Raw genomic sequence first — 27,996 nt, forward strand, 5'->3', positions numbered from 1 at the left:
TCTCTCTCCAGTCCTGACCTGTCCTCTCTCTCTCCAGTCCTGACCTGTCCTCTGTCTCTCCAGTACTGACCTGTTCTCTCTCTCTCCAGTACTGACCTGTCCTCTACCCCTCTCCAGTACTGACCTGTCCTCTGTCTCTCCAGTACTGACCTGTCCTCTGTCTCTCCAGTATTGACCTGTCCTCTGTCTCTCCAGTACTGACCTGTCCTCTGTCTCTCTGCAGTCCTGACCTGTCCTCTGTCTCTCCAGTACTGACCTGTCCTCTGTCTCTCTGCAGTCCTGACCTGTCCTCTGTCTCTCCAGTACTGACCTGTCCTCTGTCTCTCCAGTCCTGACCTGTCCTCTGTCTCTCCAGTACTGACCTGTCCTCTGTCTCTCTGCAGTCCTGACCTGTCCTCTGTCTCTCCAGTACTGACCTGTCCTCTGTCTCTCCAGTACTGACCTGTCCTCTGTCTCTCTGCAGTCCTGACCTGTCCTCTGTCTCTCTGCAGTCCTGACCTGTCCTCTGTCTCTCCAGTACTGACCTGTCCTCTGTCTCTCTGCAGTCCTGACCTGTCCTCTGTCTCTCCAGTACTGACCTGTCCTCTGTCTCTCCAGTACTGACCTGTCCTCTGTCTCTCTCCAGTACTGACCTGTCCTCTGTCTCTCCAGTACTGACCTGTCCTCTGTCTCTCTGCAGTCCTGACCTGTCCTCTGTCTCTCCAGTACTGACCTGTCCTCTGTCTCTCCAGTACTGACCTGTCCTCTGTCTCTCTGCAGTCCTGACCCTTCCTCTGTCTCTCTGCAGTACTGACCTGTCCTCTGTCTCTCCAGTACTGACCTGTCCTCTGTCTCTCCAGTACTGACCTGTCCTCTGTCTCTCCAGTACTGACCTGTCCTCTATCTCCAGTACTGACCTGTCCTCTGTCTCTGCAGTCCTGACCTGTCCTCTGTCTCTGCAGTCCTGACCTGTCCTCTGTCTCTCCAGTACTGACCTGTCCTCTCTCTCCAGTACTGACCTGTCCTCTGTCTCTCCAGTACTGACCTGTCCTCTCTCTCCAGTACTGACCTGTCCTCTGTCTCTCCAGTACTCTACAGAGCTGAAGAAGCTGTACTGTCAGATCGCCAAGACGTGTCCCATCCAGATCAAGGTGCTGACCAACCCCCCGCAGGGCGCCGTCATCAGAGCCATGCCCGTTTACAAGAAGGCAGAGCACGTCACCGAGGTGGTCAAACGCTGCCCCAACCACGAGCTCAGCCGCGAGTTCAACGACGGTTAGTTAGTTAGTTATATGTCTCTCTCCTAAATGAACAATACAAGTGCCACACTGTGCTCTCCTTGTTGACTTCAGTGATGGTTAGTTAGTTGATGTATGTCCCCCTCTCCTAAAGCACTACAGAAAAACAATTTATCTTATATCAATATAAACAAGGAACAGAAATATAAACGTTTCTTAGCCCTCTCAGATGCTTCCTGCACCACGACCTTATTAACTAGTCTTTACCATGTCATTATTAACTAGTCTTTACCATGTCGTTATTAACTAGCCTTTACCATGTCGTTATTAACTAGTCTTTACCATGTGGTTATTAACTAGCCTGTACCATGTCGTTATTAACTAGCCTTTACCATGTCGTTATTAACTAGTCTTTACCATGTGGTTATTAACTAGCCTGTACCATGTCGTTATTAACTAGCCTTTACCATGTCGTTATTAACTAGTCTTTACCATGTCGTTATTAACTAGTCTTTACCATGTGGTTATTAACTAGCCTTTACCATGTCGTTATTAACTAGCCTGTACCATGTCGTTATTAACTAGCCTTTACCATGTCGTTATTAACTAGTCTTTACCATGTCGTTATTAACTAGTCTTTACCATGTGGTTATTAACTAGTCTTTACCATGTGGTTATTAACTAGTCTTTACCATGTGGTTATTAACTAGTCTTTACCATGTGGTTATTAACTAGTCTTTACCATGTGGTTATTAACTAGTCTTTACCATGTGGTTATTAACTAGCCTGTACCATGTCGTTATTAACTAGCCTGTACCATGTCGTTATTAACTAGCCTTTACCATGTCGTTATTAACTAGCCTTTACCATGTCATTATTAACTAGCCTTTACCATGTCGTTATTAACTAGCCTGTACCATGCCGTTATTAACTAGCCTGTACCATGTCGTTATTAACTAGCCTTTACCATGTCGTTATTAACTAGCCTTTACCATGTCGTTATTAACTAGCCTTTACCATGTGGTTATTAACTAGTCTTTACCATGTCGTTATTAACTAGTCTTTACCATGTGGTTATTAACTAGTCTTTACCATGTGGTTATTAACTAGTCTTTACCATGTGGTTATTAACTAGCCTGTACCATGTCGTTATTAACTAGCCTGTACCATGTCGTTATTAACTAGCCTTTACCATGTCGTTATTAACTAGCCTTTACCATGTCGTTATTAACTAGTCTTTACCATGTCGTTATTAACTAGTCTTTACCATGTGGTTATTAACTAGTCTTTACCATGTGGTTATTAACTAGCCTGTACCATGTCATTATTAACTAGCCTTTACCATGTCGTTATTAACTAGCCTTTACCATGTCGTTATTAACTAGCCTTTACCATGTGGTTATTAACTAGTCTTTACCATGTGGTTATTAACTAGTCTTTACCATGTGGTTATTAACTAGCCTGTACCATGTCGTTATTAACTAGCCTGTACCATGTCGTTATTAACTAGCCTGTACCATGATGTCATTAACTAGCCTTTACTATGTCGTTATTAACTAGCCTTTACCATGTGGTTATTAACTAGTCTTTACCATGTCGTTATTAACTAGCCTTTACCATGTCGTTATTAACTAGTCTTTACCATGTCGTTATTAACTAGCCTGTACCATGTCGTTATTAACTAGCCTGTTCCATGATGTCATTAACTAGCCTTTACTATGTCGTTATTAACTAGCCTTTACCATGTGGTTATTAACTAGTCTTTACCATGTCGTCATTAACTAGTCTTTACCATGTCGTTATTAACTAGCCTTTACCATGTCGTTATTAACTAGTCTTTACCATGTCGTTAATAACTAGCCTGTACCATGTCATTATTAACTAGCCTTTACCATGTCGTCATTAACTAGCCTTTACCATGTCATTATTAACTAGTCTTTACCATGTCGTTATTAACTAGCCTTTACCATGTCATTATTAACTAGCCTGTACCATGTCGTTATTAACTAGTCTTTACTATGTCGTCATTAACTAGCCTGTACCATGTCGTTATTAACTAGTCTTTACTATGTCGTCATTAACTAGCCTTTACCATGTCATTATTAACTAGTCTCTACCACTCAGATGCTTGCTGCACCATAACCTTATTAACTAGCCTGTACCATGTCGTTATTAACTAGTCTTTACCATGTTGTTATTAACTAGTCTTTACCATGTTGTTATTAACTAGCCTGTACCATGTCGTTATTAACTAGCCTGTACCATGTCATTATTAACTAGTCTCTACCTCTCAGATGCTTGCTGCACCATAACCTTATTAACTAGCCTGTACCATGTCGTTATTAACTAGTCTTTACCATGTTGTTATTAACTAGCCTGTACCATGTCGTTATTAACTAGCCTGTACCATGTCATTATTAACTAGTCTCTACCTCTCAGATGCTTGCTGCACCATAACCTTATTAACTATGCCTAAACTACCACTGGTAAACCATTGATAAGTTATTTATCTCCTTTGATATGATCATGTAACCTGTTTTGGCTGTTTGATAAGCATGTGGTATTTTGTGTTGGTTTGTAGGTCAGATAGCCCCTCCCAGTCACCTGATCCGAGTGGAGGGGAACAGTCACTCCCAGTATCTGGAGGACTCCATCACGGGCCGTCAGAGTGTCTTGGTCCCCTACGAGCCCCCTCAGGTAAAGTCCCTCTCGTTTCCACCAGGCCACAGCTATAGAGATCCTATTAAATTCCCAGAGGGGTCAATGTCATAAACCCCCAAAGCTTCCAGACTGTGAAAATGGCCGTCAGAGTGTCTTGGTCCCCTACGAGCCCCCTCAGGTAAAGTCCCTCTCGTTTCCACCAGGCCACAGCTATAGAGATCCTATTAAATGACCAGAGGGGTCAATGTCATAAACCCCCAAAGCTTCCAGACTGTGAAAATGGCCGTCAGAGTGTGCTGGTCCCCTACGAGCCCCCTCAGGTAAAGTCCCTCTCGTTTCCACCAGGCCACAGCTATAGAGATCCTATTAAATTCCCAGAGGGGTCAATGTCATAAACCCCCAAAGCTTCCAGACTGTGAAAATGGCCGTCAGAGTGTGCTGGTCCCCTACGAGCCCCCTCAGGTAAAGTCCCTCTCGTTTCCACCAGGCCACAGCTATAGAGATCCTATTAAATTACCAGAGGGGTCAATGTCATAAACCCCCAAAGCTTCCAGACTGTGAAAATGGCCGTCAGAGTGTCTTGGTCCCCTACGAGCCCCCTCAGGTAAAGTCCCTCTCGTTTCCACCAGGCCACAGCTATAGAGATCCTATTAAATGACCAGAGGGGTCAATGTCATAAACCCCCAAAGCTTCCAGACTGTGAAAATGGCCGTCAGAGTGTGCTGGTCCCCTACGAGCCCCCTCAGGTAAAGTCCCTCTCGTTTCCACCAGGCCACAGCTATAGAGATCCTATTAAATGACCAGAGGGGTCAATGTCATAAACCCCCAAAGCTTCCAGACTGTGAAAATGGCCGTCAGAGTGTCTTGGTCCCCTACGAGCCCCCTCAGGTAAAGTCCCTCTCGTTTCCACCAGGCCACAGCTATAGAGATCCTATTAAATGACCAGAGGGGTCAATGTCATAAACCCCCAAAGCTTCCAGACTGTGAAATGGCAGCCATCTTGGTCAGGGAGAAATCCCGTCTAATTGGATTGAATGTCAATAGAGTCATAATACTGATGTTAGGAAAATCAAAGTAGATCATGTGATATATCAGACATTGTGTAATATCATTGTCGTCGTACATATTTATAAATACAGTTTATATGGGTTTTAAACCAATTTTATATATCCTCTAAAATATTTATGTAAATAGACCGTAGATGTCGACGTTTGAGTTTTCTGTGATCGCTATTATATGATACAATATCAGTACGTGTTGCTTTTACAAATTGTTATAGTCCTATCATCAACTGATGTCAGCCAGTGTCTGGCTGGAGACTGACTGCATTGATGAATGCAATGTTGGCATATTGGCAGATAATTTGACAAATCAATGGAATCATCCCTCTAACACTGTCTGGCTAGTGACAGTGTCTGTGTGTTAATATCTCCTCTCTGTGAGTTAATATCTCCTCTCTGTGTGTTAATGTCTCCTCTCTGTGTGTTAATGTCTCCTCTCTGTGTGTTAATGTCTCCTCTCTGTGTGTTAATATCTCCTCTCTGTGAGTTAATATCTCCTCTCTGTGTGTTAATATCTCCTCTCTGTGTGTTAATATCTCCTCTCTGTGTGTTAATATCTCCTCTCTGTGAGTTAATATCTCCTCTCTGTCTCCTCTCTGTGTGTTAATATCTCCTCTCTGTGTGTTAAGGTCTCCTCTCTGTGTGTTAATGTCTACTCTCTGTGTGTTAATATCTCCTCTCTGTGTGTTAATATCTCCTCTCTGTGTGTTGATATCTCCTCTCTGTCTCCTCTGTGTGTTAATGTCTCCTCTCTGTGTGTTAATATCTCCTCTCTGTGTGTTAATATCTCCTCTCTGTGTGTTAATATCTCCTCTCTGTCTCCTCTCTGTGTGTTAATATCTCCTCTCTGTGTGTTAATGTCTCCTCTCTGTGTGTTAATGTCTCCTCTCTGTGTGTTAATATCTCCTCTCTGTGTGTTAATGTCTCCTCTCTGTGTGTTAATATCTCCTCTCTGTGTGTTAATATCTCCTCTCTGTGAGTTAATATCTCCTCTCTGTGTGTTAATGTCTCCTCTCTGTGTGTTAATGTCTCCTCTCTGTGTGTTAATGTCTCCTCTCTGTGAGTTAATATCTCCTCTCTGTGAGTTAATATCTCCTCTCTCTCCTCTCTGTGTGTTAATATCTCCTCTCTGTGTGTTAATATCTCCTCTCTGTGTGTTAATATCTCCTCTCTGTGTGTTAATATCTCCTCTCTGTGAGTTAATATCTCCTCTCTGTGTGTTAATATCTCCTCTTCCAGGTGGGCACAGAGTTCACCACCATACTGTATAACTTCATGTGTAACTCCAGCTGTGTGGGAGGAATGAACCGACGCCCCATTCTCATCATCGTCACCCTGGAAACCAGAGAGTAAGACATTCATTCCAATACGACTTTATATTGTCCCCTCAAGGGGAGAGTCATTCAAGACAACAGAAAACAGTATCTCATCAGTGTCCCAGATCTGTTTGTGTTGTCCTGCCAACTTCCATGGGCATCGTCATGCCAAACAGATGACTATGCAGCACAAATCAGAGCCATATAGACTGATCTGGGGCCAGGCTAATGGTGAGAGCCATATAGACTGATCTGGGGCCAGGCTAATGGTGAGAGCCATATAGACTGATCTGGGGCCAGGCTAATGGTCAGAGCCATATAGACTGATCTGGGGCCAGGCTAATGGTCAGAGCCATACAGAATATAGACTGATCTGGGGCCAGGCTAATGGTGAGAGCCATGCAGAATATAGACTGATCTGGGGCCAGGCTAATGGTCAGAGCCATATAGACTGATCTGGGGCCAGGCTAATGGTCAGAGCCATGCAGAATGTAGAGTTTGGACACTTGCTCTTTTCATGACATAGCATTCACCTGGATTTACCTGGTCAGTCTATGATTCTTTATTGATGTCACTTGTTAAATCCACTTCAATCAGTGGAGGTGAAGGGGAGGAGACGGGGTTAAAGAAGGATTTTTAAGCCTTGAGACATGGATTGTGTGTGTGAGCCAGTCAGAGGGTGAATGGGAAGGAGAAAATATTTAAGGACCTTTGAATGGGGTAGGGTAGTAGGTACCAGGGCACACCAGTTTGAGTCAAGAACTGCAACGCTGCTGGGTTTTTCCACGCTCAACAGTTTCCTGTGTGTATCAAGAACGGTCCACCACCCAAAGGACATCCAGACAACTTGACACAACTGTGGGAAGCATTGGAGTCAACATGGGCCAGCATCTCTGTAGAATGATTTCAATACCATGTAGAATCCATGCTCGGACAAATGGAGGCTGTTTTGAGGGCAAAAGGGCAATATTATTTCTTTGTTTAACCTTTATTTAAATAGGGAAGTCAGTTTTAAGAACAAATTCTTACTTACAATGACGACCTACCCTGGGCCAAACCCGGACAACGCTGGACAAATTGTGCTCTGCCCTGCGGGATTCCCAATCACGGCCGGTTGTGATACAGCCTGGAATTGAACTAATTAGGACAGTGTTCCTAATGTTTCGTGCACTCAGTGTAAATACATTTATTCTGTAGTTTTCCACATGGCTTTGGCTCTAATTTGGGATCTTAGCCCTCCCTATAGATGGTAAATAAATGTTACTGTGTCTCTCCTACGTCGCAGAGGTCAGGTGCTGGGTCGGCGCTGCTTCGAGGCCAGGATCTGCGCGTGTCCTGGCCGGGACCGCAAGGCGGACGAGGACAGCATCCGCAAGCAGCACGTTACTGACGGAACAAAGAGCAGTGAGGGTATGAAACGCCGTAAGTAGTGCTGGGAGCTGCTGGAGGACTGATTATACTACACTCTGCATGCTGCCAGCCCCTCGGCTGTGCTGCCTCTTCCTGCTCTGCCTCTTCCTGCTCTGCCTCTTCCTGCTCTGCCTCTTGGGAGCTGCTGGAGGACTAACTGACTGGCTGTGATCATACTATACTCACACACCCCCTTGTTCCTGTGTTGTAGTTTCTCTCCTCCTGCCCTGTGTTGTAGTCTCTCTCCTCCTGCCCTGTGTTGTAGTCTCTCTCCTCCTGCCCTGTGCTGTAGTCTCTCTCCTCCTGTGTTGTAGTCTCTCTCCTCCTGCCCTGTGTTGTAGTCTCTCTCCTCCTGCCCTGTGCTGTAGTCTCTCTCCTCCTGCCCTGTAGTCCCTCTCCTCCTGCCCTGTAGTCCCTCTCCTCCTGCCCTGTAGTCCCTCTCCTCCTGCCCTGTAGTCTCTCTCCTCCTGGGTTGTAGTCTCTCTCCTGCCTGTGCTGTAGTCTCTCTCCTGCCTGTGCTGTAGTCTCTCTCCTCCTGTGTTGTAGTCTCTCTCCTCCTGCCCTGTGTTGTAGTCTCTCTCCTCCTGCCCTGTGCTGTAGTCTCTCTCCTCCTGCCCTGTGCTGTAGTCTCTCTCCTCCTGTGCTGTAGTCTCTCTCCTCCTGCCCTGTAGTCTCTCTCCTCCTGTGTTGTAGTCTCTCTCCTCCTGCCCTGTGTTGTAGTCTCTCTCCTCCTGCCCTGTGCTGTAGTCTCTCTCCTCCTGTGCTGTAGTCTCTCTCCTCCTGTGCTGTAGTCTCTCTCCTCCTGCCCTGTAGTCCCTCTCCTCCTGCCCTGTAGTCTCTCTCCTCCTGTGCTGTAGTCTCTCTCCTCCTGCCCTGTAGTCCCTCTCCTCCTGCCCCGTAGTCCCTCTCCTCCTGCCCTGTGCTGTAGTCTCTCCTCCTGCCCTGTAGTCCCTCTCCTCCTGCCCTGTAGTCTCTCTCCTCCTGTGCTGTAGTCTCTCTCCTCCTGTGCTGTAGTCTCTCTCCTCCTGCCCTGTGCTGTAGTCTCTCTCCTCCTGCCCTGTGCTGTAGTCTCTCTCCTCCTGCCCTGTGCTGTAGTCTCTCTCCTCCTGCCCTGTGTTGTAGTCTCTCTCCTCCTGCCCTGTGCTGTAGTCTCTCTCCTCCTGTGCTGTAGTCTCTCTCCTCCTGCCCTGTGTTGTAGTCTCTCTCCTCCTGCCCTGTGCTGTAGTCTCTCTCCTCCTGTGCTGTAGTCTCTCCTCCTGCGCTGTGCTGTAGTCTCTCTCCTCCTGCCCTGTGCTGTAGTCTCTCTCCTCCTGCCCTGTGCTGTAGTCTCTCTCCTCCTGCCCTGTGCTGTAGTCTCTCTCCTCCTGCCCTGTGCTGTAGTCTCTCTCCTCCTGCCCTGTGCTGTAGTCTCTCTCCTCCTGCCCTGTGCTGTAGTCTCTCTCCTCCTGCCCTGTGCTGTAGTCTCTCTCCTCCTGCCCTGAGCTTGTTTTCCATGTTATATTGCTTGCTGATGTAGAGTTCTAACCAATATTATGTCCAACTGGTGTAACCCACCCAGTTAGCTACATGTACTGACCAGGCCTCTGTCTTCTTCTCCTCTGTCCTCTGTACCCTCCATCCTCCTCCTCTCCTCCCTCTGTCCTCCTCCTCTCCTCCCGCTGTCCTCCTCCTCCTCTCCTCCCGCTGTCCTCCTCCTCCTCCGTCCTCCTCCTCCTCCGTCGGTCCTCCTCTCCTCCCTCGGTCCTCCTCTCCTCCCTCCTGTCCTCCTCCTCCTCCCTCCTGTCCTCCTCCTCCTCCCTCCTGTCCTCCTCCTCCTCCTCTCCTCCCGCTGTCCTCCTCCTCCTCTCCTCCCGCTGTCCTCCTCCTCCTCTCCTCCTGCTGTCCTCCTCCTCCTCTCCTCCCGCTGTCCTCCTCCTCCTCTCCTCCGTCTTCCTCCTCTCCTCCCGCTGTCCTCCTCCTCCTCTCCTCCGTCCTCCTCCTCTCCTCCGTCCTCCTCCTCTCCTCCGTCCGTCCTCCTCCTCTCCTCCCTCTGTCCTCCCTCTGTCCTCCCTCTGTCCTCCCTCGGTCCTCCTCTCCTCCCTCGGTCCTCCTCTCCTCCCTCGGTCCTCCTCTCCTCCCTCGGTCCTCCTCTCTCCTCCCTCGGTCCTCCTCTCTCCTCCCTCGGTCCTCCTCTCTCCTCCCTCGGTCCTCCTCTCTCCTCCCTCGGTCCTCCTCTCTCCTCCCTCGGTCCTCCTCTCCTCCCTCGGTCCTCCTCTCCTCCCTCCTGTCCTCCTCCTCCTCCCTCCTGTCCTCCTCCTCCCGCTGTCCTCCTCCTCCTCTCCTCCCGCTGTCCTCCTCATCCTCTCCTCCCGCTGTCCTCCTCCTCCTCTCCTCCGTCTTCCTCCTCTCCTCCCGCTGTCCTCCTCCTCCTCTCCTCCGTCTTCCTCCTCTCCTCCCGCTGTCCTCCTCCTCCTCTCCTCCGTCTTCCTCCTCTCCTCCCGCTGTCCTCCTCCTCCCCTCCTCCCGCTGTCCTCCTCCTCCTCTCCTCCCGCTGTCCTCCTCCTCTCCTCCGTCCTCCTCCGTCCTCCTCCTCTCCTCCGTCCTCCTCCTCTCCTCCCTCTGTCCTCCCTCGGTCCTCCTCTCCTCCCTCGGTCCTCCTCTCCTCCCTCGGTCCTCCTCTCCTCCCTCGGTCCTCCTCTCCTCCCTCCTCTCCTCCCTCGGTCCTCCTCTCCTCCCTCGGTCCTCCTCTCCTCCCTCTGTACCCTCCTCTCCTCCACTGTTCCCTCCCTCCCTCCTCTCCTCACCTCTCCAGCCTTCCGCCAGGCCCCCCATGGAATCCAGATGTCCTCCGTCAAGAAGAGAAGATCCACCGATGAGGAAGTGTTCTGTCTGCCTGTGAGTATCCAGTCTGTCCACATCATAGATAATATAATATCTCTGTTCCTTTACCTGGGTTTTCCCCAGGGAATTAACTGACCCCGTGATGATGTTAGTACAGTCTATTCTAGAGAAATAGAATTACAACACCAATTAACATAGAACAGTCTTGTTGGATACATGAAGAAAGAAAACATGAGTGTGTTAAGTCCTGTATTCCTTTTTGCGTTTTGGTAGGCCCTCATTATAAATAAGAATTTGTTTTTAACTGCCTTGTTTTAAATAAAAGATTAATGAATTATTGTTATTTTTTTAATAAAAACAAAAATTAGGGGAGTGTTTCAAAATTAGAGTCTGACCTTCAGAATAAATGTCCTCTGTCCATATTGGCAAAACCAACCCTGATACACTATTGTATACAATATATTAATCTTGTGGTATGTTCCAGCTGCTAACCAACCCCTCTCTCTCTCTCCCTCTATAGATTAAAGGCCGTGAAATCTATGAGATTTTGGTAAAAATCAAAGAGTCTCTGGAACTCATGCAGTTTCTGCCTCAGCACACTGTAGAATCATACAGACAGCAGCAGCAGAACCTCCTGCAGAAACAGTGAGTACTACTCTCTGACAGACAGACAGATACATACTGGAGTCCACTAGCACCTATCAGTGCTGCTCTTCTCCCCTGAACTAAACGGAGGTAAGCTCTATCTCAATTTGATGATTCCTTACATCCTCTCTCCTCCACCACATTGGAGGCGAAGGTCTCCAAGGTCTCTCCTCTTCTTCTCCAATTTCTATTATTGAGAAGGAGCCAGGATGCAAGGAATCAAGGAAAGATGAATTGAGAAAGAGTCCTAGGCCCACATGGTTCCAGACAGGCCTGCAGCCTGCAAGGCCCACCCTTCTTAGCTTCATAGTGTGGTTCCTTGTTTTTGTCTCTACACTTTTTCTGCACGCTTCACACTTGACATTATAACTTAACTACTTGACTTGCTCTTTGGAGATTGTTTGTATTTAAATAAGGACTGTACTGTAGCACGCAAAGAAAGCTGACAGTGGAGATCGCCCATGTGAGAAGCTGTTTTCGATGTTGTTGTTTTTATCTGGGGGAGGGGGAGGGGTGATTCAACACGACATTGGCTGAGCATGATCGCTTGTTTGGTTGCATGTTATTGAAAAGTGATGGTTGTGTTACATTTGGTAACTGGCGATGAACCCGTCAAGTAGATTGATGCTTGAGTTTTTGGCCCAGTGAACACAACACAACGATAATCATATCATCTTGAAAGAGGAGTGTTTTGGCCGAGACAATAGCTGTTGAGATCTGGATCGGATTTTCATCAGAGATGTCTGCATGCGCACCTCAGAGGGTGAACCTAGTTTCGTGGTTGTACTTGGTTGTACTTAGGTTATATCATGTCCGATAGACAGATGAAACATCTAGAGACTGATGGAAACACCAAGTTTCCACAACAGCAGCCGTTTCCAAATTCCAAAATCTGTCCCAGTCATTGGCTTGAGTTTATTCATTCTTTAAAAGAAACAAACTATGCCCTCCCTCGGTCCATTCAGCTAAAGCTGGGGAGAGAAAGGCAATTATCTGCAAATTATAGTTTTAAATAACCTGCTGCTTTCATGCACTATGATAATTATTGCTTATGCTACTGTTTCTCATTTAGAAAACGTGCAGACCTTCTCACACAGTGAGATCATGACGATTACATTTGATTTTGAAAAACCATTTGTAGTTTTAGTCCGCATGGGTTCTGTCACACTGCCCTCTGGCGCCCCCCTCCCCACTGTGGCTGGATGTGGCGGTGCAGCAGGTAATGACGGAACTGGAGGGAGCTTTAGGTCAGAGCAGGGCCCATTGGTTTTTACATGCTGCAATATTGTCTCCAGGTTTTTCTTCCGTATCAACAGAACAGTATTATCTAGACCTGGGGTGTCAAACATACAAGGGGGGGCGAACTCAATATACTTTAAAAGGACTTAAACCAAATAAGTGTGATGATGATGACCACTGTGTAGTGATGAAAGCCAACCTACATTGACACCGTTCCTTGACGTTGTGCAGCTCTCTAATAGGTCACAGAAATGAAAGCTAGACAAGTCACGGAGTATCGGGAAAAAAATTGTCCTCTGTCCAAAATCAACAGATAGAGGACTATATGTTTCGCATAATGTTGACGCTGAGGAACTAGAAAACGTTTTACAGTACGGTACCCCTCACAACCTCATTGAAGACCGAATATGGTCTGGGGGGGGGGTTAGTTTGACACGCCTGGTCTAGACTATTACACTATTTGATGATACTTTAAACATTTACAAACGCAACCAACTTGTGTACCACTGACGATCGTCAGTGTGGAAACTGGGTAAACAGCTGGAGCCGGCTATTCTCTTACCAGATACCCGTCTTCTCTGCATGCTGCTTTGTTGTTTAAAATTCATCTCCATGACCTTTCACCTGTGTTCTTGCTAACCCTAGAAGGGTTCATTCATGACGGAATAAAACCTACTGCCGAACCTTCCAGACACTTCCTTTCCTTTGTTTCCTGTCTCTCTCTTTCACTCGGACAAATCAAGTCTCCCGATATTCTAGAGATTCAATCAACTATTGCTGTTCAACAGTCTTAGCCTTCTAAGACCTACACTACTCTACACTACCCTACTCTATACTACACTACTCTATACTACACTACTCTACCCTACTCTATACTACACTACTCTACACTATACTACACTACACTACTCTACACTACACTACTCTACACTACTCTACACTACTCTACCCTACACTACTCTACCCTACTCTATACTACACTACTCTATACAACCCTACACTACCCTACACAACCCTACCCTACTCTACACTACTCTATACTACCCTACACTACCCTACACTACCCTACTCTATACTACACTACACTACACAACCCTACACTACTCTATACTACCCTACACAACCCTACCCTACTCTACACTACTCTACTCTACACTACACTACTCTACTCTACCCTACACTACTCTACCCTACCCTACTCTATACTACACTACTCTATACAACCCTACACTACCCTACACAACCCTACCCTACTCTACACTACTCTATACTACCCTACACTACTCTACACTACCCTACACTACTCTACACTACCCTACTCTATACTACACTACACTACACAACCCTACACTACTCTATACTACCCTACACAACCCTACCCTACTCTACACTACTCTACACTACCCTACACTACTCTATACAACCCTACACTACTCTACACTACCCTACACAACCCTACCCTACACTACTCTATACTATACAACCCTACCCTACTACCCTACACTATACAACCCTACCCTACTACCCTACACTACCCTACTCTATACAACACTACCCTACCCTACTCTACACTACTCTATACAACCCTACCCTACTACCCTACACTACCCTATACTACTCTACACAACACTACCCTACACTACACTACTCTATACAACACTACCCTACACTACACTACTCTATACAACCCTACCCTACTCTATACTATACTACACTACCCTACACTACTCTATACAACCCTACCCTACTACCCTACACTACCCTACTCTATACTACACAACTCTACCCTACTCTATACAACCCTACCCTACTACCCTACTCTATACAACCCTACACTACTCTATACTACCCTACACAACCCTACCCTACTCTACACTATACTACACTACTCTATATAACCCTACCCTACTACCCTACTCTATACAACCCTACCCTACTACCCTACTCTATACTACTCTACTCTACACAACTCTACACAACCCTACACTACTCTATACTACACTACTCTATACAACCCTACCCTACTCTATACTACACTACTCTACTCTACACTACCCTACTCTACTCTACACTACCCTACCCTATACAACCCTACCCTACTCTACACTAGACTATACTACCCTATATTATACTACAGTACACTACCCTAACCCAGCCTACCCTATACAACACTACCCTATACCACAGTACACCACCCTATACCATACTACACTGACCTACACTATACTACCCTATACTATACTAACATTTCTGAGTACCACTCTCCATATTTCCAAGTATGGTGGTGGCTGCATCATGTTATGATTATGCTTGTAATCGTTAAGGACTGGGGAGTTTTTCAGGATAAAAAATAAACTTCATGGATCTAAGCAAAGGCAAAATCCTTGAGGAAAATCTGGTTCAGTCTGCTTTCCACCAGACACCAACTCAACTGTCTCCAGGACAATAACCTAATTCAACGGCCAAATCTTCACTGGAGTTGCTTACCAAGAAGACAGTGAATGTTCCTGAGTGGCCAAGTTACAGTTTTGACTTAAATCTACTTGAAAATCTATAGCAAGACCTGAAAATGGTTTTCTATCGATGATCAACAACCAATTTGACAGAGCTTGAAGTATTATGTAAAGAACAAAATGGATAAATGTTGCAAAGTCCACAAAAGTGGATAAAATCAAGTGGTGTGAATACTTCCTGTATTGCTATTCTACATTTTTTGGGGTGTTGTTTTTTATATTGCTAAGAAAAAAAAAATCACTAGGCTAAATGTTGCTTCCCACTAGACAATTTGCATCACGGGTTTCACATTCCGACATTGTCCTGAAATTCTTGAGAATATCGGATTCACATCCTGTTATGGGAAGCGTTTTATGAACTCGGTATACAGGCATCCTAGCTAAGGATGCTGGGTACTGATCATTAGCTTGTAGCTTGTCACTTATTTACGATAGTTTGACAACTTGCTGCTTCATTTAAACCTGTTCATTATGATAAAATAAACTTCCTAAGTAGCTAGCTAAGTAGCTAGCTTGCTTGCTTATGGAATGAGAATTGCATTTAGTGTTGCACTAACAGGTTGGTTAGCTTCATTAATTTCATATGAAGTGACAGTCTCAGGCTTAGCTAGCTAGCTAATGTTTTTGTGTTCATGATCAAATTTGATCAGAAATGCAAAAACGTAGAAACTAATGACAGATTTATTACATTCATAAAGATTTATTCTGACTTTGAGGGCGACTTAGTAGTGACTGTTGTTGCTAAGTAACATGCTAAGATTCATGGGAAGAAGTTGCCGCCAAGGGCGTCTTGTCACGCATAGGATGCCCACTCGAAAAATTGGTTTTCTGAAGGGTGCAGTGGTGCCCTCTATGAATTGACAACTAGCGTTTGAGATTGACTCGTTCCTGTCTTCTACTTCAAACTGTGTTATTTCTTCCTTCTTTCTCTTCTCTGGTTCCTGTCTGCAGTCCACTTAAAGCCCGGCTACGTTCCGAGCTCCTGGAGCCCCTAGCAACAGAGCAGAGGAGATGATGCAGGACCTCTTGAGAGCCTCACTTCAACCTCACATTCCCTTTCCCTTCAGCTTTCTCCTCCATCCCAATCAGACTGGGTCTCTCTCTCTCAGGTTGTGAAACTATCACATTCTCCAAGCAGAGTTAAATAAACCGATATTCATGTATCATAAACAATATATTATGACTTTAGTCTGGCTGGCTACTATCACAATACTCTGAATGCCAGCCATGGTCTACTGATAAGGTGTTGTCATGTTCTAATCTTAAATCAGAAATTAATGTGTTTTTTTGCATGCCAGATTTGATTTTATAAAAGTTTGCTTAATTTGTAGCTAATGTGTGGCAACACCAGCAGAGGGAGGTAGAGTTCTATTTAATTTTGGACCGTTTGCATAATCTCTGAAAATGAAACTATGCTGCACATACAGTGCATCATTTTCAAAGCCTCATTCGTGACTCTTAGTTTTTTAGGGTTGTGTTTTGCTGATGGTAAAATGTGACCAACGGCTCGATTCGGTCTTATTTAGCAAAAAATGAGATATATATTTTTTTATTAGTTAAATGTAGAGACTCCGAGCTGGAAAATGGTATATAATTCACTGCAGTTGAGGAACAATGGGAAAGTAATTCTGCTTTGAAAGTTGATAAACGTATAACCTCACTTTTGAGAAAATGGCCCTTGAATGTTTTGGTACCTACAAGATAGGTGTTCTTTGTCTACACCCATTCAGCATTGTTCACACCCTCTTAAGCTTTATCCCCACACATCTCTTTAAGGATTCACATATGAGGCCATGTGCTAAACAGAGTGAGTACGCTAGTGTACTAAGCAACCAAAGATTTCAAGACTAAAGGCTGGTTTATACTGCGGGTGTGTTCGTAAATTTAATCTGTAGTGCCAGAGTGTGTTCTCTGCGTTTGTAAACTCAGAGCATTGTCAGATCGCCTTTCGTAAATTTAATCTGTAGTGCCAGAGTGTGCTCTCTGCGTTTGTAAACTCAGAGCATTGTCAGATCGCCTTTCGTAAATTTAATCTGTAGTGCCAGAGTGTGCTCTCTGCGTTTGTAAACTCAGAGCATTGTCAGATCGCCTTTCGTAAATTTAATCTGTAGTGCCAGAGTGTGCTCTCTGCGTTTGTAAACTCAGATTGGCCGTTCGTAAATTCAGAGCGTTTCGCTCTCGTAACGTTCAGAGCGCACATGGATGGACGTTTCTCCCGCTCTGCCACACATAACACGGTTGCCCTGAGTTTGAAGATGTAATCCGGAGAGACAGGTGTTTTATACAACATCATTCTGTGTGTTCTCTTTTTGACTCCGTCTGCATATTTGCAATCAAACGCCAGAATCCTATCATACTCTAATTCCACTGATTTCTACTGGTCGTCCAGACAGTGGAGAGCAATACTTATGCAGTTCTACGACGTGATATCTTTCAAAAAAGCCACATTAGGAAGAATTACCTACACATACTGACCAGCTCATGTTGTTATAGACAGAAGCGTACTACATGGCACACCAATGCAAACTCATCTCATGTCCGGCCCACTCATTATCTCAGCCAATCATGGCTAGCAGGAAGGTTGCTGGCTTTTTCTGTGGCTAAACCAACTAGGCTCGTAATATAACAATTGTATTAATATTTACAGATGGCATACAAGGTTGTTATTAAGGCACATGAAAGTTCATATGTTCCGGAAGACGTGCGCATTTTGAGAAAAAAATTGTAAATGTTTATGTTCAAATGGCTCTCCTGTGAAGTATTGACGCGTGACATAGACCTAGTTTCCTGAAACGAGTCACAAATAGAAGTTATTGAGTTAATGGACCGGGACACAGTCCACTTGTAGTGCAGTCAGCTTTTGGACAACACCCCAAACCTCACCGGCCAAGTTGCGTGCAAAAGCTAGCTAGCTAAATGTCCATGAATGTTTCAGGTTAGTTTTTAACCTGCCCGGAAATGAGTTGGTTCACAGTTGGTTTTGATATTTTAACCTGCTTCACATGATCGCGTCTGGTGTGGATGGTGCACACGTAGACCGGAGTAGACAGCATGTTAGCCTGAAGGACAGGAGCTGGTCAGGAACCTAGGTTGTCTTTGAGTAGTCAGCATGTTAGCCTGAAGGACAGGAGCTGGTCAGGAACCGAGGTTGTTTTTGAGTAGTCTGCATGTTAGCCTGAAGGACAGGAGCTGGTCAGGAACCTAGGTTGTTTTTGAGTAGTCTGCATGTTAGCCTGAAGGACAGGAGCTGGTCAGGAACCTAGGTTGTCTTTGAGTAGTCAGCATGTTAGCCTGAAGGACAGGAGCTGGTCAGGAACCTAGGTTGTCTTTGAGTAGTCAGCATGTTAGCCTGAAGGACAGGAGCTGGTCAGGAACCTAGGTTGTTTTTGAGTAGTCTGCATGTTAGCCTGAAGGACAGGAGCTGGTCAGGAACCTAGGTTGTTTTTGAGTAGTCTGCATGTTAGCCTGAAGGACAGGAGCTGGTCAGGAACCTAGGTTGTCTTTGAGTAGTCAGCATGTTAGCCTGAAGGACAGGAGCTGGTCAGGAACCTAGGTTGTCTTTGAGACTCAGACCTAAGGGTGCACTATATAGGGAATAGGGTACCAGCCCTGGTCAATAGTAGTGCACTATATAGGGAATAGGGTACCAGCCCTGGTCAATAGTAGTGCACTATAAAGGGAATAGGGTACCAGCCCTGGTCAATAGTAGTGCTCTATATAGGGAATAGTGTACCAGCCCTGGTCAATAGTAGTGCTCTATATAGGGAATAGGGTACCAGCCCTGGTCAATAGTAGTGCTCTATATAGGGAATAGGGTACCAGCCCTGGTCAATAGTAGTGCACGATAAAGGGAATAGGGTACCAGCCCTGGTCAATAGTAGTGCACTATAAAGGGAATAGGTTGCCAGCCCTGGTCAATAGTAGTGCTCTATATAGGGAATAGGGTACCAGCCCTGGTCAATAGTAGTGCACTATATAGGGAACAGGGTACCAGCCCTGGGCAATAGTAGTGCTCTATATAGGGAATAGGGTACCAGCCCTGGTCAATAGTAGTGCTCTGTATAGGGAATAGGGTGCCAGCCCTGGTCAATAGTAGTGCACTATATAGGGAATAGGGTACCAGCCCTGGTCAATAGTAGTGCTCTATATAGGGAATAGTGTACCAGCCCTGGTCAATAGTAGTGCTCTATATAGGGAATAGGGTACCAGCCCTGGTCAATAGTAGTGCTCTATATAGGGAATAGGGTACCAGCCCTGATCAATAGTAGTGCTCTATATAGGGAATAGGGTACCAGCCCTGGTCAATAGTAGTGCTCTATATAGGGAATAGGGTACCAGCCCTGGTCAATAGTAGTGCACTATATAGGGAATAGGGTACCAGCCCTGGTCAATAGTAGTGCTCTATATAGGGAATAGGGTACCAGCCCTGGTCAATAGTAGTGCTCTATATAGGGAATAGTGTACCAGCCCTGGTCAATAGTAGTGCTCTATATAGGGAATAGGGTACCAGCCCTGGTCAATAGTAGTGCTCTATATAGGGAATAGGGTTCCAGCCCTGGTCAATAGTAGTGCACTATATAGGGAATAGGGTACCAGCCCTGGTCAATAGTAGTGCTCTATATAGGGAATAGGGTACCAGCCCTGGTCAATAGTAGTGCTCTATATAGGGAATAGTGTACCAGCCCTGGTCAATAGTAGTGCTCTATATAGGGAATAGGGTACCAGCCCTGGTCAATAGTAGTGCTCTATATAGGGAATAGGGTACCAGCCCTGGTCAATAGTAGTGCACGATAAAGGGAATAGGGTACCAGCCCTGGTCAATAGTAGTGCACTATAAAGGGAATAGGGTACCAGCCCTGGTCAATAGTAGTGCTCTATATAGGGAATAGGGTGCCATAGGGCCCTGGTCAATAGTAGTGCTCTATATAGGGAATAGGGTACCAGCCCTGGTCAATAGTAGTGCTCTATATAGGGAATAGGGTACCAGCCCTGGTCAATAGTAGTGCACTATATAGAGAACAGTGTACCAGCCCTGGTCAATAGTAGTGCTCTATATAGGGAATAGGGTACCAGCCCTGGTCAATAGTAGTGCTCTATATAGGGAATAGGGTACCAGCCCTGGTCAATAGTAGTGCACTATATAGGGAATAGGGTGCCATAGGGCCCTGGTCAATAGTAGTGCTCTATATAGGGAATAGGGTACCAGCCCTGGTCAATAGTAGTGCTCTATATAGGGAATAGGGTGCCATAGGGCCCTGGTCAATAGTAGTGCTCTATATAGGGAATAGGGTACCAGCCCTGGTCAATAGTAGTGCTCTATATAGGGAATAGGGTACCAGCCCTGGTCAATTGTAGTGCACTATATAGGGAATAGGGTACCAGCCTTGGTGAATAGTAGTGCTCTATATAGGGAATAGGGTACCAGCCTTGGTCAATAGTAGTGCTCTATATAGGGAATAGGGTGCCAGCCCTGGTCAATAGTAGTGCTCTATATAGGGAATAGGGTACCAGCCCTGGTCAATAGTAGTGCACTATATAGGGAATAGGGTACCAGCCCTGGTCAATAGTAGTGCTCTATATAGGGAATAGGGTACCAGCCCTGGTCAATACTAGTACTCTATATAGGGAATAGGGTACCAGCCTTGGTCAATAGTAGTGCTCTATATAGGGAATAGGGTACCAGCCCTGGTCAATAGTAGTGCACAATACAGGGAATAGGGTACCAGCCTTGGTCAATAGTAGTGCTCTATATAGGGAATAGGGTACCAGCCCTGGTCAATAGTAGTGCACTATATAGGGAATAGGGTACCAGCCTTGGTCAATAGTAGTGCTCTATATAGGGAATAGGGTACCAGCCCTGGTCAATAGTAGTGCTCTATATAGGGAATAGGGTGCCATAGGGCCCTGGCAATAGTAGTGCTCTATATAGGGAATAGGGTACCAGCCCTGGTCAATAGTAGTGCTCTATATAGGGAATAGGGTACCAGCCCTGGTCAATAGTAGTGCACTATATAGGGAATAGGGTACCAGCCTTGGTCAATAGTAGTGCTCTATATAGGGAATAGGGTACCAGCCCTGGTCAATAGTAGTGCTCTATATAGGGAATAGGGTACCAGCCCTGGTCAATAGTAGTGCACGATAAAGGGAATAGGGTACCAGCCCTGGTCAATAGTAGTGCACTATAAAGGGAATAGGGTACCAGCCCTGGTCAATAGTAGTGCTCTATATAGGGAATAGGGTGCCATAGGGCCCTGGTCAATAGTAGTGCTCTATATAGGGAATAGGGTACCAGCCCTGGTCAATAGTAGTGCTCTATATAGGGAATAGGGTACCAGCCCTGGTCAATAGTAGTGCACTATATAGAGAACAGTGTACCAGCCCTGGTCAATAGTAGTGCTCTATATAGGGAATAGGGTACCAGCCCTGGTCAATAGTAGTGCTCTATATAGGGAATAGGGTACCAGCCCTGGTCAATAGTAGTGCACTATATAGGGAATAGGGTGCCATAGGGCCCTGGTCAATAGTAGTGCTCTATATAGGGAATAGGGTACCAGCCCTGGTCAATAGTAGTGCTCTATATAGGGAATAGGGTGCCATAGGGCCCTGGTCAATAGTAGTGCTCTATATAGGGAATAGGGTACCAGCCCTGGTCAATAGTAGTGCTCTATATAGGGAATAGGGTACCAGCCCTGGTCAATTGTAGTGCACTATATAGGGAATAGGGTACCAGCCTTGGTGAATAGTAGTGCTCTATATAGGGAATAGGGTACCAGCCTTGGTCAATAGTAGTGCTCTATATAGGGAATAGGGTGCCAGCCCTGGTCAATAGTAGTGCTCTATATAGGGAATAGGGTACCAGCCCTGGTCAATAGTAGTGCACTATATAGGGAATAGGGTACCAGCCCTGGTCAATAGTAGTGCTCTATATAGGGAATAGGGTACCAGCCCTGGTCAATACTAGTGCTCTATATAGGGAATAGGGTACCAGCCTTGGTCAATAGTAGTGCTCTATATAGGGAATAGGGTACCAGCCCTGGTCAATAGTAGTGCACAATACAGGGAATAGGGTACCAGCCTTGGTCAATAGTAGTGCTCTATATAGGGAATAGGGTACCAGCCCTGGTCAATAGTAGTGCACAATACAGGGAATAGGGTACCAGCCTTGGTCAATAGTAGTGCTCTATATAGGGAATAGGGTACCAGCCCTGGTCAATAGTAGTGCTCTATATAGGGAATAGGGTGCCATAGGGCCCTGGCAATAGTAGTGCTCTATATAGGGAATAGGGTACCAGCCCTGGTCAATAGTAGTGCTCTATATAGGGAATAGGGTACCAGCCCTGGTCAATAGTAGTGCACTATATAGGGAATAGGGTACCAGCCTTGGTCAATAGTAGTGCTCTATATAGGGAATAGGGTACCAGCCCTGGTCAATAGTAGTGCTCTATATAGGGAATAGGGTACCAGCCCTGGTCAATAGTAGTGCTCTACATAGGGAATAGGGTGCCATAGGGCCCTGGTCAATAGTAGTGCTCTATATAGGGAATAGGGTACCAGCCATGGTCAATAGTAGTGCTCTATATAGGGAATAGGGTACCATAGGGCCCTGGTCAATAGTAGTGCTCTATATAGGGAATAGGGTACCAGCCCTGGTCAATAGTAGTGCTCTATATAGGGAATAGGGTACCAGCCCTGGTCAATAGTAGTGCTCTATATAGGGAATAGGGTGCCATAGGGCCCTGGTCAATAGTAGTGCTCTATATAGGGAATAGGGTACCATTTAGGACACATATTATCTTACAGGGAGAGATATTTTTATGAAGATAACTTTGATCATGCTGGTCATGTTTTTCAACATCACTGCGGGACAGTTTGTTTGTTTTAGATCTTGCAAATTTTCTTAAAGAAACGTTTATTAAAGTAGATTGAAAATGCCTAATGTATGATGTATAGTGTATGCATTTATGTAGAAAGAGCAGATTCTATGGAGAAATGCTTTTGTGACCGTTCTGTTTGAAACAGATTGTTGTGATACTTTGGTCTGTCAGAATAAATACATCTCCTGCTTTGACTTTCCTTCTCCTTTTGTGCTTTTCCTCTCATGATGCTCGTAGTGCCGAGAGATTAGTGCCGAGAGATTAGTGCCGAGAGATTAGTGCCAAAAAGGATTAGTGCAGAGACATTAGTGCAGAGACATTAGTGCAGAGACATTAGTGCAGAGACATTAGTGCCGAAAGGATTAGTGCAGAGACATTAGTGCCGAAAGGATTAGTGCAGAGACATTAGTGCAGAGACATTCGTGCCGAAAGGATTAGTGCAGAGACATTAGTGCCGAAAGGATTAGTGCTGAGGGATTAGTGCCGAAAGGATTAGTGCTGAGGGATTAGTGCTGAGGGATTAGTGCCGAAAGGATTAGTGCAGAGGGATTAGTGCTGAGGGATTAGTGCCGAAAGGATTAGTGCAGAGGGATTAGTGCCGAAAGGATTAGTGCTGAGGGATTAGTGCTGAGGGATTAGTGCTGAGGGATTAGTGCTGAGGGATTAGTGCCGAAAGGATTAGTGCTGAGGGATTAGTGCCGAAAGGATTAGTGCTGAGGGATTAGTGCCGAAAGGATTAGTGCTGAGGGATTAGTGCTGAGGGATTAGTGCCGAAAGGATTAGTGCAGAGGGATTAGTGCTGAGGGATTAGTGCCGAAAGGATTAGTGCTGAGGGATTAGTGCCGAAAGGATTAGTGCTGAGGGATTAGTGCCGAAAGGATTAGTGCTGAGGGATTAGTGCCGAAAGGATTAGTGCTGAGGGATTAGTGCCGAAAGGATTAGTGCAGAGACATTAGTGCCGAAAGGATTAGTGCAGAGACATTAGTGCCGAAAGGATTAGTGCTGAGGGATTAGTGCTGAGGGATTAGTGCTGAGGGATTAGTGCTGAGGGATTAGTGCTGAGGGATTAGTGCTGAGGGATTAGTGCTGAGGGATTAGTGCTGAGGGATTAGTGCCGAGGGATTAGTGCCGAGGGATTAGTGCCGAGGGATTAGTGCTGAGGGATTAGTCTTGAGGGATGAGTGCTACTATTCAATTCATGTTGGTCAATTAGTTATTGAAAAAATTAAATATAACCTACACTTCAGGTAAATCGCTAGGCACTAGCAAATCCATTGTTCCACCCAATTCTTCATCTGCTTAATTTAACACAAACAAGGAACCTCAGTTGAAGCTGCTGTGTATCCCAGTCAACCATTATCCACAACACAGAAACTGATTGAGATATGTACCCTGCTAGGTAACACCTATTATATTGATTGAGATATGTACCCTGCTAGGTAACACCTATTATATTGATTGAGATATGTACCCTGCTAGGTAACACCTATTATATTGATTGAGGATATGTACTCTGCTAGGTAACACCTACTATATTGATTGAGATATGTACTCTGATAGATAACACCTACAGTTTATTGATTAAGATACAGTATGTACCCTGCTAGGTAACACCTATTATATTGATTGAGTAATGTTTGTACTTGCATTATCATTTCCAGTAAAGTTTCAGATAAATTAAAAGTTATCCTCAGTAGAATACTATATGACAAAGTTTACTATATGACAAACTATAAAAATGATGTGAACTATTTCTTAGTCACGTATGGCCTTTATTAAACAAAGTGCAAGAAACAGAGTAGAGACAGAGCAAGTACATACACAGTCTGTTTATCCTACTGAACATGTTGTTGTTTCCAACTGTGTAACTAACAGCCTTGTGGCCCTTTGTCGTTAAAGATGGGATCTCTGGGGGGATGAGAGTAACGGCCTGTACCCTCCTCTCTCCTGCCCCAGGAGCGCCATGGCCCCCCAGCCCCAGTATGGCTCCAGCTCCCCTCCTCACCCCCACGGCAAGGTCAACAAGCTCCCCTCCGTCAGCCAGCTAATCAACCCCCAGCAGCGCAATATACTCACGCCTTCCTCCATGCCCCAAGGCCTGACTGACAGTAAGTGTGCCTTACACTTTTGTATGATGAGAGATTCTCCCTAGTGGATGTTTCTATCTGGCTAGGTCCTGGTCCGGTTCTCCCTCCCCCCGTACCTCCCTGGCCCAGTCTCCTAACTCCACCACCACGTCCCCTTTGGGTCGATCATGTGACACGCGTCAGGCGGGACAGGCAGGGTAGTGGTACCTGTCTGGGCACGCGTGGCGCTGAGAGAGGTGTGTAGGGGCCTCTGTCAGAACGCTTCCTCCCATAGGTGAATGTGATCCCTGTGGCACCCTCTTCCTCTCCTCTCTGGAGGCCTGCAGGTCCTCTTCCTCCCTGTTCCTCCTCTCCTCTCTGGGGGCCTGCAGGCCCTGTTCCTCCCTCTTCCTCCTCTCCGGGGGCCTGCAGGTCCTATTCCTCCCTCTCCTCTCTGGGGGCCTGCAGGTCCTATTCCTCCACTCCTCTCTGGGGGCCTGCAGGTCCTATTCCTCCACTCCTCTCTGGGGGCCTGCAGGTCCTATTCCTCCACTCCTCTCTGGGGGCCTGCAGGTCCTATTCCTCCACTCCTCTCTGGGGGCCTGCAGGTCCTATTCCTCCACTCCTCTCTGGGGGCCTGCAGGTCCTATTCCTCCACTCCTCTCTGGGGGCCTGCAGGTCCTATTCCTCCACTCCTCTCTGGGGGCCTGCAGGTCCTATTCCTCCACTCCTCTCTGGGGGCCTGCAGGTCCTATTCCTCCACTCCTCTCTGGGGGCCTGCAGGTCCTATTCCTCCACTCCTCTCTGGGGGCCTGCAGGTCCTATTCCTCCATTCCTCTCTGGGGGCCTGCAGGTCCTATTCCTCCACTCCTCTCTGGGGGCCTGCAGGTCCTATTCCTCCACTCCTCTCTGGGGGCCTGCAGGTCCTATTCCTCCACTCCTCTCTGGGGGCCTGCAGGTCCTATTCCTCCACTCCTCTCTGGGGGCCTGCAGGTCCTATTCCTCCTCCTCTCTGGGGGCCTGCAGGTCCTATTCCTCCACTCCTCTCTGGGGGCCTGCAGGTCCTATTCCTCCACTCCTCTCTGGGGGCCTGCAGGTCCTATTCCTCCACTCCTCTCTGGGGGCCTGCAGGTCCTATTCCTCCACTCCTCTCTGGGGGCCTGCAGGTCCTATTCCTCCACTCCTCTCTGGGGGCCTGCAGGTCCTATTCCTCCACTCCTCTCTGGGGGCCTGCAGGTCCTATTCCTCCACTCCTCTCTGGGGGTCCTATTCCAACGGTTGGCTACAAGTTCAAGCACCCTTTCACTGTTTTTATACAAGAGGGTAGACGGTTAAAAGGGGAATTCTGTCACATCAACACAATACTAGTGTCTGCATCTATAAGGTGCTTCTCATTAACCAGGTCTCCATCCAACCTTATGTGTGTAAAGTACATGCAGGATCAACAGTCCTGAGCAAACTTGTCAGGTCAACTTTCCAAATGTCGAACAAAACCAAAGTAAATACGATAGACGAGGTGGGATCTTTAGAGTCGGTAAAATTAAAATGGCGGTGGAAACGGCTTTATTGTCAAATATCTATTGAATAACCATCATTAACGTGATCGGCTATGACGTGCGGTCCTCCCCACAACGACTCAGGGAAACACCCGCTTATTAGGCGACATGATCAACTTCACCGGGTGGTGAAACCGCACGGCGACGAGGGTTTTATTCTGGCTGATGCTGGGCTGCCATTGGACACATTAAACATTCTCTCTCCCTCTCTCTTTTGTCCATGATAACCACATGATGTAGCCTGGCCTACCTGCGCTGTAAATCTGAACTGTTGGCTAGAGCGAACGTGCCAAAACAAGACACAACCCTCAGTAGAGTTGAACACGTGATGGAAACACATTTAACTTGTATTTATTAGTTATTCGGGGGAAATTGAACGGTACTCGGTGTGTATCGGCCGGTATGTGCACTACCTCATCACAGCTTTTTCCCTGCGACAAGTCAATTTGATGGAAACATCTCAGGTGGGAAAACGCTAAATCGTTGTTACGCTGATATTGGAGTATTCACGTTGGGAGGAAACCAAAGCTTTTGACATCACTGGGTAGAATTATTCAATTAAAACGTTAGAAAAACGGTTTTCTAAAAACCTGCAACGAGTTTCTAGCCAGATGGAGGATATTTTCCGTGTTCCCCTCGTAACCGTGACGACGCCATCGGATATGAAAACGCGCCGTTTTGGCATATGTAATGGCACTGGTATTGTGCCGGAGATAATGAAGACAAATTGGTTGAAAAGGGGTGGAGTTGCCTTTTAAAATTGAGCCACGTTCCCCTCTTCTCCTTCACCTCCTGTATCGTTGCATTGTGAAGTTATGTTCTCTAATGTTGAGGAACCACCCTGTTGAGATGCCCCCCCCCCCCCCACTATCTATTGAGGAACCACCCTGTTGAGATGCCCCCCCACACTATCTATTGAGGAACCACCCTGTTGAGATGCCCCCCCACTATCTATTGAGGAACCAGCCTGTTGAGATGCCCCCCCCCACTATCTATTGAGGAACCACCCTGTTGAGATGCCCCCCCCCCCACTATCTATTGAGGAACCACCCTGTTGAGATGCCCCCCCCCACTATCTATTGAGGGACCACTCTATTGAGATGCCCGCCCCCACTATCTATTGAGGGACCACTCTGTTGAGATGCCCCCCCCCCCCCCCCACTATCTATTGAGGAACCACCCTGTTGAGATGCCGCCCCCACTATCTATTGAGGAACCAGCCTGTTGAGATGCCCCCCCACTATCTATTGAGGAACCACCCTGTTGAGATGCCCCCCCCCCCACTATCTATTGAGGAACCATCCTGTTGAGATGCCCCCCCCCCCCCCCACTATCTATTGAGGAACCAGCCTGTTGAGATGCCGCCCCCCCCCCCCACTATCTATTGAGGAACCAGCCTGTTGAGATGCCCCCCCCCAACTATCTTCTGTTGGTAATACACAATCTCATTGAACATTAAAAGAGTTTGTACATTTTGTCCAGCGCTGAAAAACCAACGATAGATTGGAGCCTTAAAGAGTACCGTTCACAGAAGATTGTTTCTCTAGTGATGCTCACTGCAGCTGGTCTTAAATCGACATAGTGTAAACACAAATAATAATAATAATTAAAACATCAA

At 46.4% G+C, this 27,996-nt stretch overlaps 1 protein-coding gene across 4 annotated transcripts in view; it reads left to right on the plus strand.

The window, feature by feature from the left end:
* LOC135513312 (tumor protein 63-like) overlaps window positions 1-27,996 on the plus strand; it is a 92,321-nt gene that overhangs the window by 61,548 nt on the left and 2,777 nt on the right. The window contains exons 3-9 of one of the 4 annotated variants that reach the window (XM_064936218.1): window positions 1,068-1,254; window positions 3,799-3,914; window positions 6,179-6,288; window positions 7,541-7,677; window positions 10,457-10,539; window positions 11,006-11,130; window positions 24,656-24,864. In XM_064936218.1, the coding sequence (XP_064792290.1) occupies window positions 1,068-1,254; window positions 3,799-3,914; window positions 6,179-6,288; window positions 7,541-7,677; window positions 10,457-10,539; window positions 11,006-11,130; window positions 24,656-24,864 (967 nt within the window). The remainder of the gene's footprint in view (window positions 1-1,067; window positions 1,255-3,798; window positions 3,915-6,178; window positions 6,289-7,540; window positions 7,678-10,456; window positions 10,540-11,005; window positions 11,131-24,655; window positions 24,865-27,996) is intronic. The other 3 variants (XM_064936220.1, XM_064936219.1, XM_064936221.1) reach the window with 3 other exon arrangements.

The sequence above is a fragment of the Oncorhynchus masou genome, chromosome 24 (assembly GCF_036934945.1).
Source record: "Oncorhynchus masou masou isolate Uvic2021 chromosome 24, UVic_Omas_1.1, whole genome shotgun sequence".
NCBI lineage: Eukaryota > Metazoa > Chordata > Actinopteri > Salmoniformes > Salmonidae > Oncorhynchus > Oncorhynchus masou.